The sequence below is a fragment of the Euprymna scolopes genome, chromosome 22, assembly GCF_053919585.1.
Source record: "Euprymna scolopes isolate OS-2025 chromosome 22, ASM5391958v1, whole genome shotgun sequence".
Classification (NCBI taxonomy): Eukaryota; Metazoa; Mollusca; class Cephalopoda; order Sepiida; family Sepiolidae; genus Euprymna; species Euprymna scolopes.
Genome location: NC_136503.1, coordinates 120401520 through 120425480, shown reverse-complemented (window position 1 = coordinate 120425480; position 23961 = coordinate 120401520). Strand labels below are relative to the sequence as shown.

General features: G+C 33.9%; 1 protein-coding gene across 1 annotated transcript in view; it reads left to right on the top strand.

Moving 5' to 3' along the window:
* Positions 1-23006, top strand: part of LOC145243791 (monocarboxylate transporter 2-like) — a 67819-nt gene extending 44813 nt beyond the window's left edge. The window contains exons 4-6 of the mRNA XM_080106828.1: positions 64-583; positions 2250-2533; positions 22371-23006. Of these exons, the coding sequence (XP_079962954.1) occupies positions 64-583; positions 2250-2533; positions 22371-22513 (947 nt within the window). The 3' untranslated portion in view covers positions 22514-23006. The remainder of the gene's footprint in view (positions 1-63; positions 584-2249; positions 2534-22370) is intronic.
* The last annotated feature ends 955 nt before the right edge of the window (positions 23007-23961 follow it).

The following is a 23961-nucleotide window of genomic DNA, read 5'->3' as shown; positions in this document are numbered from 1 at the left end:
TCTTATTTCTCTCTCTTCCACATTTTGTACTTTTCTTTGTTTTCATGTTATTTATATTTTTAGGTTGCACTTCATGCATGGCTTATATGAATGCTTTCATTGTGATGGGCATTGAATTTGGTGATGCTGGTAAGTCCTTCATCACAGTATTATCCCTGGCTGGTCCGCTCTGTGGCATCATATTTCCTAACTTAATTCCGATTTTTCTTCATCAATACGGATGGAGAGGCGGGATGCTTATACTCGGTGGCATTAGCCTTCAAATGATACCATTATCCCTTTTCCTTCTGCTGTCGAAGAAATACAAAAAGAAGAAAAAACGGATGAAAGAAGCGTCCAAACCTCAAAATGTTGAATTTAATCCAAATACTAACCCTAATTCCGATGCGCAAGAGAAAAATCTGGATTTCTCTATTCTCAGAAATCCTCTCTATATTGCATACGTTTGCATGAATTTATTCTCTATGAGTGCCGCAAATGGATTCTACAGCTTCTTGCCGGCTTTTCTGATCAAAAAAGGGATGCAACTGAAGCAAGCGGCTTTTGTTTACAGCATTTATTGCGTATTGCCAGCCGCACCAAGGTGAGATAAATTAACATTTTAAAATATTACACACGCATATTAAACTTTCCTTAAAGCATCAATTCTGTTTCAACATTTTGTAATAAAATATTTCCGGTTTAATTAGACTTTAACAGAATATACATATTATAACAAAAAAACATTTTATACGATTGTGAGATATTGTGCCAGAAGCCGTGGTTATACTTCAGAATTTAAATATATATTTCGAGAAGTATTTCACCCCAGGGCAATTCCCATCGGACCCTTCAAATAAATGTAGTCATTGTCGTTTTCGTTTTATTGAGAGAAAAACACGTTTCTATTCTGTGAACCATCACACTGGAGGTAGTAACAATGTTTATAATATCCTGGTTTTATGTTGCATTCAAACGACATATATTGACGAACACATTATCGTACTATCTGTTTGCATGGCTTGTTGCACTTTGCTATATTTTGTTAATAAATTTCATTTTATTTGCCAGTATGTGACTTAATTAAGGTCCTCACGGTTTTAGACCGCCATACAGACTTGAAGTTAATTATTACCACTAAGAATAGAGGTAAGCAAGTAGCACCTCAGATTTAGGATAAGTGACAGTCATCACACACTTAGGATAATTAGTTTTGTTAAGTAATGTTTATTTGATTTAGTCAAAAATATTTTTCTGTGTAAACTTGTGTGGCAGTCATGTTGGAACTGAGATTATAAAAACGAATTGTTACCAAAAATACCATCGTAAAATAGACACGCCATGTTTGTATCTGTGTGCTCGTGTACAGAATCGACCTCCAAAGAATATCAGTATATATGGGGATTACCGAATTTTGACGTATGTAATATCTGAACGTTCCAAGGACAGTACAAAGCTTTTTGCAAGCACATTATTTTGCATTTTCCTTGAATACACAGAAGAAAACACTATTTCAATTATTTTTTCTTTACTTTCTGAAAAATTAAAATAATGCATTTGTATTTTTAATGTATTATCATTTGCGCTTTTATTTCCTATGATTATATAAGGCCTGTCTTCTGACAGAAAAGTGTGCGACCTTCGACGAAAATCTAAGTAGTAAGAATGTATCCAGCCACTTTCATTATGTTCATCTCTTTTAGGTAATTGCATAGAATTGGCTTGAATGTTAACGCCGTTTTCATTCGTGTCAACCAATAACTCGTTTACTTTTCTTTGTCACGTCCAGAATTTGTCAACAAAACTCGGGAAAGGTTACTTGCGGATATGTTTTAAATTTTTATTTAAATAAACAATCATCACTTATCAAGGTCATCACTTATCAAGGTCATCGCTTATCAAGGTCGAAATGCCACTCGAAGATAATAGTTAATGAGTTTTTTTAAGTGGACGGTAAAACAACACCGTAATTTTTTTTTATATTATTTAATTGGAATTCATTATTGAGATGAGTATTATTTATTAATTTATTTATTGCGAACTATTATTCTTATCTTTCGTAGTTGTGCTTCACGACGTTTCGGCTAACTATCCCACTGGCCTTCGTCAGATGCTTACCGCAACGGGATTTCTTGAAAGAATTTAATATTTCAACAATAAATGACGAGAATTTAATAAAACGTGACTTCCGATTTATGATGTGTGTACATGATTGTTAGTATTAGAGTGAAATGAATTACATGTTAATTTTCATGTTTTTGTATTTATAGAGTGTTTGTTGGTGTGATCCAGCGGTGGACCAATGTCCCTTTCATATTGATCTTTATTGGATTTGGATTTGCTTTTGGGTTGATGTCTATTCTTATCAATTTTGCGGAGACTTATTCAGCCCTGTTCGTCTATTGCGTATTTTTGTCTCTTGCAATGAGTTGCCCTGTTGGACTTTTTAACATCGGCATCTTAGAATGTGTGGGAGCCGAACAATACAGTTTTGGAACCGCTATCTCTGAAACGATCTACGGATTTGGCTCTGCCATTTTGGGTTATTTGGCTGGTTAGTATTAAACCATTTATTTATTTGTCTGGTTAGTATTAAACCATTTATTTATTTGGCTGGTTAGTATTAGACCAATTCTTTATTTTCACGTATTAATGCACTCATCAAAACAGATCATTTGGCATAATGAATAAAGTATTCCTTAATGGACATTTTACTTCTTTTCAACATAGTATCAAATCTAAGACCGATTTATATTTTTGAAGAACTAATCAGTTCTTCAAAAAAATAAATCGGTCTTAGATTTGAATGTTTCACTAATTACCAATCACTGAACACATTTAAATAATTTACTAGATTTCGTAATAACCATGGTCGTTTTCTATTTTTCTTATCTTAGGACAAGGAATAAAAGTGAAAGTATTTGTTTTCAACTAAGACATTAGTAACCCTTATTGAAACATACAGGAGGAAATTGGAATAATCTTATTTTAATGTTAAAAAAATCAGTATTTGTCTATTTATTTCGTATCAATCAGATAGTGCTATTGTTAGCATTGATTTCCCTATTATCCGCCGAGTTAAACTTATTTCTAGTGAAAGTGTTTCTGTTGAACTAACTAGATTTGCAAGGCAAATCCAGGTTGTCACTCGATGCCGTTAACCACTGTGCTAACGTTCTTAGCCATTTTCAGCATTTTTCTAAATTGATACACGCGACAGTTTTTTTTTATTTATCACATTTGGATGTTACTACTTAAGAAAAAATTCCATTGTAATTTTAATCAATACAACCCATTTTGTATGAATCACCATTTTCAATATTTTTCTAAATTGAAAAACACGAAAAGATTTTCATTTATTCTGTTTTACTAAAGAAAAATTAATACGGTTATTAAGGACGAATCAAATGCGCTGAAAAATCATATCGGGGTTCCTCAACAGGCCAGGTTTTTGAGCTATACAGTTTTTTACATTTTTGTTTGAATGTATGCATGCGTGGAGTATTTTAGAAGTTTGTGGGGGGATGAAATGTCATGTCGAATGTTTTGCTTAGAAATTATCATTTTAATAAGAAATATTTAGGTCGTGATAGATAAGAAAAAGAACCAGTTGAAGTTATAAAACCTCAAAATCTTCCACAGATTAATGCTCAGCATAAACGAAGAAGGATTTTCCTGTGCAGAAGGACTAGGAAAGGAACGTCATTAACGACCCTCTTGTGAACAGAGACAAAATACTCTTTTCAGCGCCGTACATTAAATCCAGCTTAATCAAGTAGTTGAATGAATAGTGATTGCTTTGCTTACGTTTGCAGAACCTTTCCAGGATTTATCATGGGGAAGTTGAAAGCTGGCATCTTTGACTGTTCTCAAATCCTGCAGTTTATTAGAGATCCAGAGTTTGAAAAGTCAATGAACGAAGCTGGAAGCGTGGAAGACAATTTTTCTGGTAGTGAATAACCTTCTTTACAATAATAAGGCCAGAAACTATGCACAACTTGTCAGTACCATGCTAATTCCTTTCCGACACCTGGGCTGTAGTATGAGCGTTAAGATGCATTACCTATTCTCCCATATGGAGCGCTTTCCTTAAAATATGGGTTCAATAAATGACGAACAGAGGGAAACATCCCCTTAGGATCTGAAAGAAATGGAGACCAGGTATCAGGGTTTCTGATACGCAGTCATGATGGCCGACTACTGTTGGAATCTAAACAGAGGTCTCCTTGCTGCTGAGCATTACAGGAGTTCGAAGAAACGGAGGTTTAAGTTCTTAAGTTTGAAAATTGATGAAGCAAAATGCAATTTACGTGAACTTACTTTTATCAATTATGTGTATTTGCATTCATCAACTTACGTGTACTTACTTGTATTAATTAACGTGTACTTACCTTTATCACTTTACGTGTACTTATATTAATTAACGTGTACTTACCTTTATCACTTTACGTGTACTTATATTAATTAACGTGTACTTACCTTTATCACTTTACGTATACTTATATTAATTAACGTGTACTTACCTTTATCACTTTACGTGTACTTATATTAATTAACGTGTACTTACCTTTATCACTTTACGTGTACTTATATTAATTAACGTGTACTTTTATCAATTTACGTTTACTTACCTTCATCAATTTACATGTGCATACTTTTATTAATTTATGTGTACTTATTTTATCGAATCAAGTAAAGATTTGATACCCCGTTGAAGAAAACGAACACTGGCACACATTTCAAGTGACACCGGTTGTTCGACCTCGGAATTGGCGTTGGTTGATTTTAAACACGCCAAAAAGCGCACATGGTCGAATGTTCGCACGCAAGATTTTTTTAAAATATATTAAAAAAGTTTAGATTTAAAAGAAAAAATATATACTTACAAAACATCTTTTTTAATATTAAATATTTACAAAGCATGTTTTTTAATATTAAATAATTACAAAACATTTTTTATAATACATACATTTTCTTTAATATCAAATATTTAAAAAAAAAATGTTTAATATTAAATATTTACAAAGCATGTTTTTTAATATAAAAAAAATTACAAAATATTTTTTTAAGATTAAATATTTACAAAACATTTTCTTTAATATCAAATATGTCAAAAAAAAATTTTTAATTAAATATTTACATAACAATTTTTTTAATATTAAATATTTACAAAACATGTTTTTTAATATTAAATATTTGCAAAACATGTTTTTAATATTAATATTTACAAAACATTTTTTTTAATATTAAATATTGATAAAACATTTTGTTATCTTCAAAATTTACAAGACATGTTTTTAAATATTAAATACTTTCAAAACTCTTAAGGATTAAAAAACAAACAAACAAAATAAATATATTTTGTTTAAATCTGTTCGTTTTATTATGTGTACTTACCTTTATCAATTTATGCGTACTTACTTTTCATCAATTTACATGTACTTACCTTTCATTAATTTACGTGTACTTAACTTTCATGTGTAAATGGCTTTATCAATTTATGTGTACTTAACTTTCATCAATTTACGTGTACTTAACTTTCATGTGTACTTGGCTTTATCAATTTACGTGTACTTATCTTTATCAATTTACGTGTACTTAACTTTATCAATTTACGTGTACTTAACTTTATCAGTTTATGTGTACTTACCTTTATCAATTCACGTGTACTTAACTTTCATCAATTTACGTGTACTTAACTTTCATCAATTTACGTGTACTTAACTTTATCAATTTACGTGTACTTAACTTTATCAATTTACGTGTACTTAACTTTATCAATTTACGTGTACTTATCTTTATCAATTTACGTGTACTTTCCTTTATCAGTTTATGTGTACTTACCTTTATCAATTTACGTGTACTTACCTTCATAAATTTACGTGTACTATACTTTTATGAATTTACTTTTAAGTGTACTATACTTTTATGAATTTACTTTCATCACTTTCCATGTAGTTTTCGTCAATTTACGTATACTTTCATTCAGTAATGTACGTATACTTATCTTCATCAATTTAGGTTTACTTACCTTTTATCAATTTACGTGTACTTACTTTTAATCAATTTACATGTACTTACCTTTATGAATTTACGTGTACTTACCTTCATTAATTTACGTGCATTTACTTTCATCAATTTACGTGTACTGATCTTCATCAATATACGTATACTTACCTGCATTATTTCACGTGTACTTATCTTCATCATTTACGTGTACTTTCCTTTATCAATTTATGTGTACTTATCTTCATCAATTTACGTGTACTTACCTGTCACCAATTTACGTATAATTACCTTCATTGATTTACGTGTACTGACCTTTAATCAATTTACGTATAACAATCTTTTATCAATTTACGTGTACTTATCTTCATACATGTACGTGTACTTACCTTTAACAATTTACGTGTACTTACCTTTCGTCAATTTACGTGTACTTATCTTCATCAATTTCTTATACTTACGTTTATCAATTTGTGTGTACTTACCTTTCATCAATTTTCGATACTTACCTTTCATCAATTTATCTTTATTTATCTTAATCAATTCACGTCTACTTATCTTCATCAATTCACGTGTACTTACTTTTATCAATTTACGTGTACTGACCTTTAACAATTTACGTGTACTTACCTTCATCAATTTACGTGTACTTACCTTCATCAATTTACGCTTACTTACCTTCATCAATTTACGTGTATTTACCTTCATTAATTTACGTGTATTTACCTTCATAAATTTACGTGTATTTACCTTTATCATTTACGTGTACTTACCTTCATACATTTACGTGTACTTACCTTTATCATTTACGTGTACTTACCTTTCATCAATATACGTGTACTTACCTATCATACCTTTACGTGTACTTATCTTCCTCAATTTACGTTTCCTTACTGTCATCAATTTACGTATAGTTACCTTTTATCAATTTACGTCTACTTACCTTTCATCAATTTACGTGTACTAATCTTCATTAATTTATGTGTACTTAAATTTCATCACTTTCCATGTATTTTTCGTCAATTTACGTGTACTTTCCTTCAGTAATTTACGTATACTTATCTTCATCAATTTAGGTATGCTTACATTTATCAATTTGTGTGTACTTTCCTTCATCAATTTACGTGTACTTACCTTTCATCAATTTACGTGTACTTACCTTTTATCAATTTATGTGTACTTACCTTTCATCAATTTACGTGTACGTACCTTTTATCAATTTACGTGTACTTATCTTTTATCAATTTACGTGTACTTACCTTTTATCAATTTACGTGTACTTACCTTTCATCAATCTACGTGTACGCACCTTTTATCAATTTACGTGTACTTATCTTTCATCAATTTACGTGTACTTACCTTTTATCAATTTACGTGTACTTACCTTTCATCAATTTACGTGTACTTACCTTTCATCAATTTACGTGTACTTACCTTTTATCAATTTACGTGTACTTACCTTTTATCAATTTACGTGTACTTACCTTTCATCAATTTACGTGTACTTACCTTTTATCAATTTACGTGTACTTACCTTTCATCAATTTACGTGTACTTACCTTTTATCAATTTACGTGTACTTACCTTTTATCAATTTACGTGTACTTACCTTTTATCAATTTACGTGTACTTACCTTTCATCAATTTACGTGTACTTACCTTTCATCAATTTACGTGTACTTACCTTTCATCAATTTACGTGTACTTACCTTTTATCAATTTACGTGTACTTACCTTTTATCAATTTACGTGTACTTACCTTTCATCAATTTACGTGTACTTACCTTTTATCAATTTACGTGTACTTACCTTTTATCAATTTACGTGTACTTACCTTTTATCAATTTACGTGTACTTACCTTTTATCAATTTACGTGTACTTACCTTTTATCAATTTACGTGTACTTACCTTTTATCAATTTACGTGTACTTACCTTTCATCAATTTATGTGTACTTACCTTTTATCAATTTACGTGTACAAACCTTTTATCAATTTACGTGTACTTACCTTTCATCAATTTACGTGTACTTACCTTTTATCAATTTACGTGTACTTACCTTTTATCAATTTACGTGTACTTACCTTTCATCAATTTACGTGTACTTACCTTTCATCAATTTACGTGTACTGATCTTCATTAATTTACGTGTACTTACCTTTCATCAATTTACGTGTACTGATCTTCATTAATTTACCTGTACTTACCTTTCATCAATTTACGTGTACTAATCTTCATTAATTTACGTGTACTTACCTTTATAAATTGCCACAATTTAGTTCATAGTAATCTGTTTTATCATTTAATCAATGGACGTTGTTTGCAAAATTATTGTTTTCTGAAAAACTTATTGAGGATTTTAGGATATGTATTGACAAAAAGCCACTTATAATTCCACTATGATGTGATCGATTTTGATCGGAAGGTTTTATTTTTTAAACCCTACCTTAGCACAAACACCTGACCTGATGAAGAAAAACGGATACGATTTGCTAATTCAGCAGTGCTCTACATCAGCTGCAGAAATGTAGACACCATTCAAAAAGTACAAAATTGCTGCCAAGTGAAATGTACGAATGATGTGTTGTCTTATTTGTATGCCGAATTTGCAGAACGATTTTAAGTTACTATGGAGAGGCATGTGAAGATTCTTCTGGTGCACCGCGATGGGTTCCAAACTATAGCAGGCAATCAACGGATTTCATTAAAATAATGGGCGATTTTACCGATTGATAATAAAAATATGGGAGTGTGATTATCCTTCAATTCAAGGCAACGTCAGGATCCCGGCTAGTATATAAGTATTTATGTAACTTTATATGTGTGTGTGTGAGAGAAAGAGTTCCTTCCCTTTGAACTTAAAGACGTTGGGCATATTTATTTGAAATTTCACACGAAGGTACTTGATGTGTATGGGAGTGTTCTTATATAGGTTTTCTATTGAACTGCACCTGATAAGTATCGAAAATCGATAATCGAAAAAAAAAATCCCATAAAAGAAGGAAGTCCGATTTTGACCCGTTAATACTTTTACGAGCAGAAAGGCACAGCATAATAAACGGTAGATTATTTTATAAGTCAATGGTGTGTTTGAAATAGGTGTTTATATTTATAACACAATGGATCCATGATATTTGAATTTTTTACATAGGCATCACCACTTATCAAGGCTAAGAGGCCACTTGAGGATAAGGGTTAAAGAGTGTACAGTAGATATTGGACAATATAGTAATCGTTAGCAATGGAAATTCGGTAAATTTGTTAACTTATATGGAACGGCTCATCAAAAACTTGTTTACGTTAGACTTGAAGACATCCATATTGTAATCAGTTTGAAAGCAGGAAAACGGAAGACAATTTCACATGCGTGCAGTTCTAAGAAAGAAGCTTTGCTCATGGAATCTACGGTTAGGTTTAGTCAAAGATAAAGAGTGGGGAAATTATTGATAGTGTTTTCGGTTTCTGCTAGACGGGTGTTTCTTGTGAAAGTTTGGCGAGGGGCGACCATAGATTTGAGCACTTGCCATGAAAATAGCGATAAAGCAGAGACAAACTCACAACATCTTTTCTGTGAGAAAGAGGTTGCAGGGAAGAGAAAAGGACATCCCCTACGAGGCTACGAAGTCTATTTTGAACTCTATCGAGGCAGGATAAGTCATTTCTAGCAGCTCCTTCTTAAATGTGGCAACAGTACTCAATCCCTGGACGTACCCGGCTCTTATATAGATAGAGGATTGCATCAGCAGTGAGATATCTACTGGATCGATAGAAGAATCCCACAATTTTTCCAGCTGCCTTTGTAACGGATTTAATGTATGTGTTCCATTTAAGATCAGGAGTACAGATCAAGCACAGAAGCTTGTCAAAACATGAGGCCTCTCCAAGACGAGAGCCATTCATTTTAATTGATGCCAGATAGGTATCAGAGCGTTGATGATGTAAAGATAAAAGCTTGGTTTTAGATGCATTAAAAGTAACAAACCACCTCTTTCCCCATTGTACCACTTTCTCGAGATCAGAGGAGAGAATCAGAGAGAACTTGGTCGTTTACGGTCTTAGATGTGCTACCATACATAGTAGTGTCATCAATATAAATGTCTATGAATGATGTAAGGATGTGATTTGGAAGATCATTAACGTACATCAGGAAGAATGTTGGGCTGAGGGACTCCAGCATTAATACTGTGAGCTTCTGATTTCTGCCCATCAACTACTAGTCTTATGAACCTATCAGAGAGAAATGATTTAATAATTGAGAAGACATTTCCAGCTATACCGTAGCTGGAGATCTTATGAAGTAATCCTATATGCCATACTCTATCAAAGTAGGAAATATTGGAGGTTGGCGGCCTCGGTCGCAAAGGGTAAAATTATCTGCAAAGAATTTGTAAGTTTTAATTTAATTCAAGTGTAAAATAATTTCATAAAATTAACAGTTAGTTATTTGATAAGTTCTTTTTACACTCTGACACTCATATTATAAACATACTTTTTCTATTTAAACATATTAAAGCGTATTTCTTAATATACTCAGTCATGTATATACATGCGACTGCATGAAAATGTACTAATTCACATATTTCTCTTGAGAAACAAGCATTTAATCAATTACTTATCCCTTTTTCATTGTTTCTTTTTTATGAATTGTTCATTTAACTTCTACGCTGAAATTTATTCATGTATAATTTCTATAGTCTGTACCATTGTATTGAATTTGGCATGAAAATGTCATGGCACATGAAAATATATATAACTAGCTGTACCCTGGCACACTTTACTGTGGCTCGATTTGGTATAATGGAAGAATCTCCATCACCGCGGTTTTAGTACCCGGAAATCTACCAAAGAAATATGTTGCTATATACGAACGTGAGACGGACGTTTCCACCCCCACCCCCCCACCCCCCCCAAAAAAGAGGAAGAAAAAGGAAGAAGAATGGAAAAATGGGTTAAAAGAAATAAACGATGAAAATAGAGAGAAAGGCATCGAACAAAGCGAAATGTAACGGAAATGATTTATGATATGTTTATTTTAAAAAAAGGAAGAGATTGGAAAGACAGCGAAAAAAGAGCAAAGAAACGGAAGAAAAAGGAAAGATTCGTTAAGTGTAAAAAAATCCGGCTGTTTTACAAAGAAAGCAACGATGTTAAAGGAAAAACGGAAAGAGAGAAGAAATAACAAAAGAAAATGGAAAGATCGTGAAAACAGAAACAGAAACAGAGGGCAGAAAAATAAATAAATAAAAATAAAAAAAAACATGTAAAAAATGGTAAATTTGGCGAAAAAGAGAAGAAACGGAAAGAGAGAAGAAATGAATTTGTAAAATGGAAAGATCGGCAAAACGAAAAACAGAGAAAAGAAACATACAACACCCAAATAAAGTACAATAAAAAAATCAAAAGAAACGATGTTATAAATGGTGCAGAATGCGAAATAAAACGGAATTGAACTAAAAATAATTTTTATTTTAAGGAAAGAAAATGTAAAGTTTTTGTTTTGTTTTGTTTTTGTTTTTATTTTGAACCAACGTAAAAATAAGCAGTGTGCGTTTCACCTAAATTGCAGTCCAGTTTTTACAGAAACCTAATCCGATGTTCGTCCGTAATTGTCTCCTGTGAACGGTAACGACCGGTGTAAATGGGTGACGGTGGCAGTATGAATTTATTAGAGACAGAATAATTTACTACTTCCATTGATCGTAGTCGGTTTTGGCAGTGAACTCTCACCAGATAAAATATAGGAAACTCCGATCAGCGAAATAGCGGATAGGTAATATGCCTATAACACACCTCAGATAGCGCGATTCAGTTTGTGTACAGTACATCTGCATAAAATCTCTAGATTTTCAATCCTATTAAGGTCAAACTCGGAGGGGAAAAATGAGTTCATTTTATTTATATAGAGATAAAAAGTGACCTTGCCAGTGTGTGTGCGAAATTTTCTACCAATCGAATTTTACAGAGTTGAGATTTGATGTATGCATCAAATCTCATTTGAACCTGAAGCACACATTCGATTTGTTTTTAATCAGCAAAAATTGCTGCTCAAGAATCAAAATTGAAATCAAAACAGTTTACCTCAGGTAAATTGAATCAAACATTCATAAATGTATTTATTTGCAATTTATTATTCTATTTTGATGTGTGAAATATTTTTAGTCAACATTAACAACAGGTAAGTACAAACATGAAATTCCTCCCCAACCTTTTCTACATGGCAGCATACCCATCACAAAATCCTTTTGTTATTCAATCTATATTTTAATAGGATAGCGTGTGTTGCAATATTTTTGCACTATAATGTGGTAGATATTTATCTGCTGTCGACGGCAGCAAAATGTGGCACAAGGCCGGAAAATGGAGAATAGGTAAGCTCTCCTAAAGGAGGAACACTCTTGCCTCATCAAAAATTGCCTGGGCACCTCGTCGGCATTCCCCGTTAGGGGCACCTCCGGCGACAAGCAATAAACTTGCCCCAACCGAAAGCCGGGTGGCAAGGCCTGGGAGGGTGGACCTCCTAGGTGATATCCCCAGTCCGACAGGCGCTGCGCCGGTTCCCAGTCCCTCACCTGTCGGGCTGAGTGTCAAGAAGGGATCCTTGACGAATACTCTATCCTGTGTCCCTGCAGCCGAAGCTGCTAGGAGACACATCCCATCATACAGCAGTATAATGGGGTAATTATTTAAATTGCTGCCCACCTCAGCAATAGTTGGCACAATGCCGGAAAGTAGAGATCTAAGTAGGCTCCCCTAAAAGAGGGGCACTCCTGCAATTGCAAACATTGCCTAAGTAACCCCGTCGGCATTCCCCGGTCAGGGCACATCAGGTGACAAGCAATAAACTTGCCTTACTGGAGAGCCCGGTAGCAGGCCTGGGAAGGTGGACCTCCAGGGTATTACCCTGGCGGTGTATCTCAGTCCGACAGGTGCGGGGGCGGTTCCCGGCCCCTCACCTGTCGGGCTGAGTATCAAGAACGGATCCTTGACGTATACTACTACCCTGTCTCCCTGCAACTGAAGCCGCTAGAAGACACATCCCATTATACAAGAAGTATAATGGGGTATTTATTTATTTATTTATTTAAATGCTGCCCACATCAGCATTATTTGGCACAAGGCCTGGAAAGTGGGATACCCGCAGGCTCCCCTAAAGGAGGGGCACTCCTGCAATTCTAAAAATTGCCCGAGTAACCCCGTCGGCATTCCCCGGTCGGGGCGCCTCAGACAGCAAGCAATAAACTTGCCCCACCGGAAAGCCCGGTGGCAAGGCCTGGGAGGGTTGACCTCCTAGGTATTACCCAGGCGGTGTACCTCAGTCCAACAGGTGCTGGGCCGGTTCCCGGCCCCTCACCTGTTGGGCTGAGTGTCAAGTGACGAATCCTTGACATGTACTATGCAGCCGAAGCCGCTAGGAGACACATCCCATTATAAAGAAGTATAATGGGGTATGATCCCGCACAATCGGGAGATTCTATTTATAAACGTTGCTGTTAGGAACTGACGTATCGAATTAATTCACGTTCTGCTATCAACGAAACAGAAACCAGAATTGCTCCATAAATATTAAACCTTTCTGTAGCAATTTCGCATACGTTGTTGTCGTGTCAACATGGGAAGAATCTTTTGCCCTGTGGATTCCAACTCGAGAACTGTCTACTGAGAACCAGTCAACTCCCATAACTTGTGTAGAACAACGAATTATCGGAAACTGTTCTGTCTACTGCGAACTAGTCACCTACCAGGACTTGTGTAGAAAAACGAACCATCAGAAACTTTTCTGAAACTAAACATGGCTTATACTTCTAGAGGTTATAGGCCCAGCGTAAATCTTTATTTCGAATTGTGGCAAGTGAAAATTTTAGGATATCTACGAATTCAAAAGCTACACAAAGTACTTCAATCACAATCTGAAAACAGAAACGACCCCGACTTCATTGAAAAGAACGCAACTGTCTTTGCGAAATAATTCCAGTGTTTAGATGACCGAAGTCTATCACTGGTAATGAGAGAAGCCCTGGACGATAGATGCAAAGCATTAAACATATTGAGAGAGCATTATTTATCGAAAGGGAAACCCAAAATTATTTCTTTATATACTGAACTGACCTCTCTAAAACGAAAGCAAGCCGAAACCATTACAGATTATATTATAAGAGCTGAAACGACAGCATATTCGTTAAAAATGTCCGGTGAAGTTATTAGCGACAGTCTGTTAATTACTGGTCATCAAGGGATTACCGAGTGATTTCAAACCATTTACCGCCGTCATAATCCAGAAAAAAAACCATGACTTTTAGTCAATTCCAGGTAGCACTCAAAAGTTACGAGGAAACTGAAAAAATGATCACAGAAAAAAACGAATCTAAAAATATGCACACATAAAAGCACCAAAATTTTATTATACTCATGCCGGGAATAAAAACCGTAACTTTGCTAAAAATAATTTTTCTCCTAAGAAAAGTACAAAAATTATTTGCTATATTTGTGGACGACCGAATCACAAGAGTTTCCAATGTAGATACAGGACTCAAAATGGCGACTCCATTAAAAATGGAGAGAGCTCCATTAGCGAACATACATTCTTATTTTTTTGTACGTTTAACACTTCAACAAACAATAATTTTCTTGTCGATTGTAGTGCCACGGCACATGTGATTACAAGGGAATCTGATTTTATCAATTTTGATCCCAACTTTAAGCCACAAAATCATATTGTAGAACTAGCTGACAGCAATCGAGTAAATGATATCGTTTTGAAAAGAGGTGATGCTAAAATCTCGCTAAGGAACAATAAAGGTGAACTGGGTTTCTGTATTCTAGAAAACGGTCTTCTAATCCCGAAATTTAAACAAAATATATTTTCTATACAAGCTGCCATTAAACAAGTGCAAATATAAACTTTAGCCCCAATAAATCAAAACTGGTGTACCCGAATGGAACTGTATTCGACACTAATGAACATGGAAGACTATATTATTTAAATAGCGTAGTCCCATCGAAAACCGCCTTCCATGATTTAAAGACATGGCATAAAATTCTTGGACACTGCAATATTCCTGATATCAAAAAGTTGCCGACTGTAGTTGATGGAATGAAAATAAAAACATAAAAAATATCTTTTACTGCGACGTTTGTACGCAGGGGAAAATGACAATATGAAAACAAGATACCAGACAAGAAGGCCAAAAAAATCCTATCAATGGTGCATTGTGACTTGAAAGGTCCCGTGGAATCGATGGCCAGAGCACATTATAGATATGTGTTGAATTTCGTAGATGACCATTCAGGTTTAATAATGGTTTACTTTTTAAAGAACAAATCTGATACCCTGCTAGCAACTAAAAAATATCTAGCCGACATGGCTCCCTACGGTAAAGTCAAGTGTATTCGCTCTGACAATGGTACGGAATTCACCAATAAAGACTCAGAACTTTTACTAATTAACCATCATATCAGGCATGAAACATCAGAAAACGGGACTGCTGAACGTGCGTGGCGGACACTTTTTGAAATGGCAAGATGTCTACTCATTGAATCAAAACTCCCTCAAAGCCACTGGGCGTACGCACTTATGGCGGCTGCCTATATAGGAAGCAGGTGCTTTAACAAAACAATATTTAAAACCCCATATGAAGCTTCCTGTGGTAGAAAACGAAATTTAAGCCAAATGCATGTATTTGGTTCAACTTGTTTCGCATATATAGATAAAAAGATTAAATTAAATATTAAAACCGATAGAGGTATATTTCCTGGATACAGTCCAGCCAATTTAGTATTTTTTCCAGAGAAAAATAAAATAAAAATATCCGATGTGTAAAATTCACAGACACGTTAATTTTGAAGACGAAACCCCGTCATATAAAGAGGATGAAATTATATTTCCTCAAATTATTAAAACAAATGGAGACAATGAAGATGACGGAGACAAGACTATCCATGATGATGATGATGATGATGATGATGATGATGATGATGATTTTAAAGTCGAAAGATACTCCAAAAGAAATACAAAACGGCCCATTTTTTTTGTGCTCGACAATATGAAAAATTATCAAATCAACTATTGCTATTCCATGGTAAACACGCCAAAAAGCTTTAACGGAGCAATTAATTCAGAACATTTTGATGAATTGAAAATAACTATGAAAAAAGAACTAGATGCTTTGACCGAAAATAATACCTATATGGTAGTACCTCTCCCAAAAGATAAACATGTTATTTTTACAAGATGGGTCTTTACAAAAAAGACTACAGCATCAGGCGTTGAACAGTACAAAGCTAGATTTGTTGCTAAAGGATACTCTCAGATTTACGGTATAGAATATTTTTCTACGTTTTCACCGACCACAAACCTAAAGACAATCACAATTTCATTGCAAAGCGCATCACAATATGACCTAAACATCCATCAAATGAACGTAAAAAATGCTTATTTGAATGCCCCAATAGACTGTGAAATTTATATTACCCCTCCAGATGTATTTATAATAAAAAATAAAAATAGCGTGTGACGACTAAGTCATTGTATGGTATATGCAGAGTGCTCAGTGTTGCAATATAGTATTTCTTGATTATATGATTAAACAACAATTTAGGCAATGCGCTGCAGACCCCTGTTTATATACCCAACACAAAGACAATAAACTATTGATTTTGGTTTTATGGGTCGATGATGTTTTAATCGCATCAAATTGTGACATGATGTTGACCGATGTTAAGAACAAATTAAGTAAAAGATTCAAAATCACCGATCTTGGCAAAATATCCTGTTTTTTTTATAGAATTTACTCAAAGGAAAGGACTTGTTACGATGAATCAATCGAGATACATCGACAAAATACTAATAAAATTTGGAATGGGAGAGTGCAAGAAACGCTCTACACCGGTCGAAAATGATATTAATAAAAATATACACATAGAATCTGAAATAATAAATTATACCGAAAAGTCATAGGAAGTCTTGTATATTTAATGACTGCGACGAGACCTAATATATGCTATACAGTGACCAAAATTGTCACAAAAATTATGAAGACCGACAATGAAGGATTTAAGCTAAAGAAGTCCTTCGTTATTCAAAAGGAACTAAAGAACAGAAGTTAATATTTAGAAAATCAAAATATTCCCTAAAATTAGAAAGATTTTCAGATTTAGATTGGGGAAACGACGAAGATCGACAAAGTATATCTAGAATTTGTTTCAGACTATCAGAAAATGGACCTATTATTTCATGAAAATCTAAAAAGCAACAGACTGTATATCTCGCTACTTGTGAAGCAGAATTTATCGCGATCACACACACGACCCAGGAATCACTCTACCTTAAAAATATACTAAAGACTATTTTAGAGCCAGGATTAAATAAAAGCCCCGAAGTAATTAATTGTGATAACCAAGCCAGTATAGCCTTAGCAGAGAACACGATAATCAACCAAAGATCTAAGCATATAGATATAAAATATCATTTCATAAAAAACGAGGTGTAAAAAAAATTCATTATTTTGTTTGTATTAACACTTTAACCTACTAATGCGTAACTAATACTTTTACTGAAATTTAAAAAAAAACGTAAAGTCACTTTTTTGCTAACATTTTCTTTGCGAATTTTCTTTTAGAAAAATACTTTTTGCATGCTTATTTTAAGGCGCCCATAAATTGCAACTGACTTTTATTTTTTAAGCTGATTAGTTTTCTTTCTTATTTATCAAATATGTCCTATTTTTTGCATTGTTTTAATTAATAAATAAATAAAAACTCTCTTTTTAAACGGGTACACATTGCATGTATATTATATGTATATTAATTTATATGCATATGTGTATGCGTTTTTGAACAAAGCTGCATAATCAAATTTAAGAAATGGCTTCTTTTTTTTCACATGCCCACCTTTTGTAAGGTAAAAATAAGAAAATTCTTTTATTTCGCTTTAATCTACACATAGATGTATATGTCTGACATTTGGACACAATTAAATATGGCGTCTTTTTACATGCTAAAATTTTAAGATCCAAATGATTTCTAATTTTGTTATGTATAATTGAATATAACAATATTTATTTTTAAGCAGAATAAACCAAATGGACTTCCCCCATTATAAAAAAATAGAGGGGATGTTACAATATTTTTGCACAATAATGGGATATGATCCCGCACAGTCGGGAGATTCTATTTATAGACGATGCTTCTAGGAACTGACGAATCCAATTAATTTACGTTCTGCTACCAACCAAACAGAACCCAGAATTGCTCCATAAATATTAAACCTTCCTGTAGCAATTTCGCATATGTTTTCTTCGTGTCAACATGGGAAGAATCTTTTGCTCTGTGAATTCCAACTCAAGAATTTTCTACTGCGAACCAGTCACCTTTCATGACTTGTGTAGAACAACGAATTATCGGAAACTGTTCTGTCTACTGCAAACCAGTCATCTCCCATGACTTGTGTAGAACAACGAACCATCGGAAACTTTTCTGTCTACTGTGAACCAGTCACCTCTCATGACTTGTGTAGAACAACGAACCATCGGAAACTTTTCTGTCTACTGCAAAACAGTCATCTCCCATGACTTGTGTAGAACAACGAATCATCGGAAACTTTTCTGTCTACTGCGAACCAGTCACCTCCCATGACTTGTGTAGAACAACGAACCATCAGAAACTTTTCTGTCTACTGCAAACAAGTCATCTCCCATGACTTGTGTAGAACAACGAACCATCGGAAACTTTTCTGTCTACTGCGAACCAGTCACCTATCATGACTTGTGTAGAACAACGAACCATCGGAAACTTTTCTGTCTACTGCGAACCAGTCATCTCCCATGACTTGTGTAGAACAACGAACCATCGGAAACTTTTCTGTCTACTGCGAACCAGTCATCTCCCATGACTTGTGTAGAACAACGAACCATCGGAAACTTTTCTGTCTATTGCAAACCAGTCATCTCCCATGACTTGTGTAGAACAACGAACCATCGGAAACTTTTCTGTCTACTGCAAACCAGTCATCTCCCATGACTTGTGTAGAACAACGAACCATCGGAAACTTTTCTGTCTACTGCGAACCAGTCACCTATCATGACTTGTGTAGAACAACGAACCATCGGAAACTTTTCTGTCTACTGCAAACCAGTCATCTCTCATGACTTGTGTAGAACAACGAACCATCGGAAACTTTTCTGTCTACTGCAAACCAGTCATCTCCCATGACTTGTGTAGAACAACGAACCATCGGAAACTTTTCTGTCGACTGCAAACCAGTCATCTCCCATGACTTGTGTAGAACAACGAACCATCGGAAACTTTTCTGTCTACTGCGAACCAGTCACCTCTCATGACTTGTGTAGAACAACGAACCATCAGAAACTTTTCTGTCTACTGCAAACCAGTCATCTCCCATGACTTGTGTAGAACAACGAACCATCGGAAACTTTTCTGTCTACTGCAAACCAGTCATCTCCCATGACTTGTGTAGAACAACGAACCATCGGAAACTTTTCTGTCTACTGCGAACCAGTCACCTCTCATGACTTGTGTAGAACAACGAACCATCGGAAACTTTTCTGTCTACTGCAAACCAGTCAGCTCCCATGACTTGTGTAGAACAACTAACCTTCGGAAACTTTTCTGTCTACTGCAAACCAGTCATCTCCCATGACTTGTGTAGAACAACGAACCATCGGAAACTTTTCTGTCTACTGCAAACCAGTCATCTCCCATGACTTGTGTAGAACAACGAACCATCGGAAACTTTTCTGTCTACTGCAAACCAGTCATCTCCCATGACTTGTGTAGAACAACGAACCATCGGAAACTTGTCTGTCTTCTGCAAACCAGTCATCTCCCATGACTTGTGTAGAACAACGAACCATCGGAAACTTTTCTGTCTACTGCAAACCAGTCATCTCCCATGACTTGTGTAGAACTATCGGAAACTGTTCTGAAACTGAACATGGCTTACACTTTTAGTTAGCGTGTGTGTTATTTATTTTACATCCGATAACGTATTTAATTTTTATGGGTTTCCATTTTTTGTATTAAATAATTTTATCAAGAATTCTTCGGTTTCAATTATAGCAGATGGCACTCAAGTCATTTATTTTTTATAAATAATTTTACCAAGAATTCTTCATATGTTTTAGTTACTATTATAATTGAACGAACTCAAGTCATATATATATATATATATATATATATATATACATACATACATATATATATATATATTATTTTATTATTTGAGGGTAAACAGTTACATACAGTCGCCTGGGGAAGTCTCATTGACTGAAACAGATGGCTATTTGTAGCGACCATGTGTAATTGTTTATCCTCAAATAAAAAACAATTGCTCTTTTTATTGGACACTATCTAACAACCTCGTTGTTTTCATCAGTCCCGACTTCTGAACATCTCAAACCTGACCCTATATATACATATATATATATATATATATATATATATATATATATATATATATATATATATATATAATCCCGAAAGGATGAAACACTAGTGTCCGTAGGTATAGTAAAAAAATTAATTATGACAGCCCCTTTAAGAAATTCATTTCTTATAGTTGAGCACTTTCAGTTGAATTAAAGTCGGTGAATTTAGCTCTTATGCATAGATCATCGTATAACGATTAGATCACTCTCTGACTGACGTAATGAACATTTAAAATTAAAATGTTTAAAATTTAACGCTATTTCACGCGGTTAATGGTAGCCGAATGCATACGGTCTCCGCTAATCGAGCCAGAGATGTCTCGTGTCGCGGGGTTCGAATCGTTCGGCTGGTGTTAATCGTGACACCCTGCACTGAAGAATCCCGAAAGGATGAAACACTAGTGTCTGTAGGTATTTAATTATTATAGTAAAAAAATAATTATATATATATATATATATCTTCTATAATATAAAGCTTAATGTCTGTATATGTGTGTGTGTGTGTGTGTGTGTGTGTGTGTCTGGTCACGAATAGGCTCCTATATGGTTGACTAGTTTAAAAAACTGATTACATATAATGATAGAAGATATATCGAGACATAGGAATGGGTATTTTGATCTGGCAGAACGGTGGTTCATTAAAATTGTGGCGTCTATTTTCGCGCCTGCTCCACAAAGTATAGAAATAAAAAATTTAAAAATTAAAGAAAAAACGTTTACAAGTGTTTTAATATAGATGTACATAAGAATACTTTGATATGTTTTAACTTTAATAGGAATGGTATAATAAAATTGTGGGGTCTGCGTTCGCGCCTGGCCTCCAAAGAATAGAAATAGGCACAAAATTTAAGAAAGACCTTTCATATCTATCTGCGTAAGTATACTTTGATAATTATGTTTCAGTTTGAAGAAATATGGTATAATAAAATTATGGGGTGTTCATTCGCGCCTGACCTCCATCGAATGGAAATATGTCACAAAGTTTAACAAGGTTTTTTAATATAGATCCACAGAATATTGTGATAAGTGTTTCAGTGTGAACAGATATGGTATAATAAATTATGGGGTTTATCTATTTTATTTTTACTTTCATGATATTTTACTTTGGTTTTGATGACCCCAAATTCGAAGCTATCTCTTTACAACCCTTCTTTTCATAACCTATCATACTTCCATAAATCAGAGTCCATTTTCTGTTGGCTGTTTTGAACCCAGTCAACGACGTGTACTTTTGCTAGTGTGTATATATATATATGTGTGTGTGTGTGTGTGTGTGTGTGTGTGTGTGTGCGCGCACGCGCGTGTGGCCGAATGGATTTGGTCCTTGCTAATGGAATCACAGATGACTTCGTTGCCGGGTTCGAATCTCTGCACTGATGATTCCCGAAAAGATGAAACACTAGTGTCTGTAGGTATTTCATAACTATTATAGTAAATAATTATGTCAGCCCCTTTAAGAAACTTGTTTCTTGTCGTTTGAGAATATTACAGTTGAAATAAATTCGGTCAATTTAACTCGCATGCACAGATTATCATATAATGATTAGATCACTCTGACAGACGATAAAACATTAAAAAGTAAATGTTTAAATTTGAACAATATTTCTCACAGTAAATTGATTTGGTCCTTTCTAATGAAGTCAGAGATGGCTTCGTTGTCGGGTTCGAATCGTAGCTTTCAAAATGAAATTTTGTATGAACAATAACAATGACATGTTAGCATGGAAAAAAGATATTTGCTGACTTACCGAAAAACTCGTCTCCCATAGGAGACTCCGAATGACAGATCACTCCGCCTGTAAAAGAAATGGCCATGCCTCAAACCTCTCCTTAGTAGCCGCGATTGACAGTACATTGCGAAATAAATTTACTCTTTCGATGTGCTTTTTTTTACGTTAAAATATAGTTTTACTAATTAATCAAACATTTTACATTTCTTTTCAGGTTTATTGATCGTGTATATGGATTCATACCTGGAGGCCTTCTCGATTTACGGTGGTTTAACGCTATTATCCAATTCATTTCTCCTGGTTACATACCTTGTGAAACTATCATGCAAATCGAAAAATAATCTTTCAATACCCTGAACATATCGAGATTCACTATTGTCGACCTTCCTCCAATCAATCACAGCATACCAAACACTACAGATAACATCTAACATAGCTCATAGAAAAAAAGGAAAAATAAATGAGATGAAAAATAAAGAAAGACATATTTTTTGGCGAAGTGGTGTATGATTAGTTAAAAACAAATGTAATGACATTATTAGATGATAACAATTCTTAAAGATCAACCTTTTTAATGGATTATTTACCAAATTTACGAGTTATTGAATTATTGTGAAACCGACGCATAAAAAGACTCTTTCACCAGCGTAACATAAGAATTTAGTCGATAATTTTCTTCATCAATTATTGATAATCTTTCACATGTCTTGTATGAAAGTGAAACAAAAATTGTCAGCTAATCCAAAAACGTTCTGTATTAGAAACTGGCATAAAAAAATCATTTACAAATTTTATACTGAGTTTAAAAAAGAAATAAAATTCTAATTTAATTAAATACTTTAAATCCAAACAAAAAATATTACTGTTAATATTTTTGTTCAACAAATTAATATTTCTATTCTATTCTAATCTATTTCTCTCTCTCTCTCTCTCTCTCTCTATATATATATATATATATATATATATATATATATATATATATATATATATATATATATATATATATATATATATATACACCAACATAGTTACCACCATTTTCGATGCACTTTCGTCTGAAATTCAATGACTCATCTCTGCTTCCGGCGCATATCCATAATAGTTTTTTTCGTCAGAGTCTCACACCGCTAATAGCTGCAACAAAGAGATGAAACATTCAAGCCACGGATGCATAAGGGCAATCATCATAACAATAAAATTTTCAATCACCTATTCGGGCGGAATAAAAAAAAATTAAAAATATTACTTTGGAAACGTCCCTCTTATATTATATATGCATATATTTGTATATATATATGTGTGTGCGTACGTATTTACATATATGTATACATACATATGAACGTATGCACGTACATGATTTATAATAAACTTCCTAATATTAAATGCTCGAAATTTTTTTGTGAAATGTAATTTTCAAAAGAGATTAATGTGATAAGGATTATAATATCATGGGGTTTAATTTAGAATTCAGTAAACGGGTTAGCATTTGCCATTAGCTTATCAAGACTCCTAGTAAACCCATCAACTAATTTCACAAGAAAATACTGTTTGCACTAATGAGTAACTACTTGCTAAAAAGTCTCGATTTCATTTAAGATATATAGATTGAATGATGATGAATGCCATAAGAAGATTGAAAATCTTCGCGTATCAAACATTTAAAAACAGCTGGATGAAAAATCTCAACAATTCATCTCATTTTGTCAGAAACATCGCTCATATAATATGTGCGCAATGGAGGAATGAATGACTCGAAGGAGAATCATGTATTTTGTGTGTAAGTTGTGTAGCACAAATATTAAGAA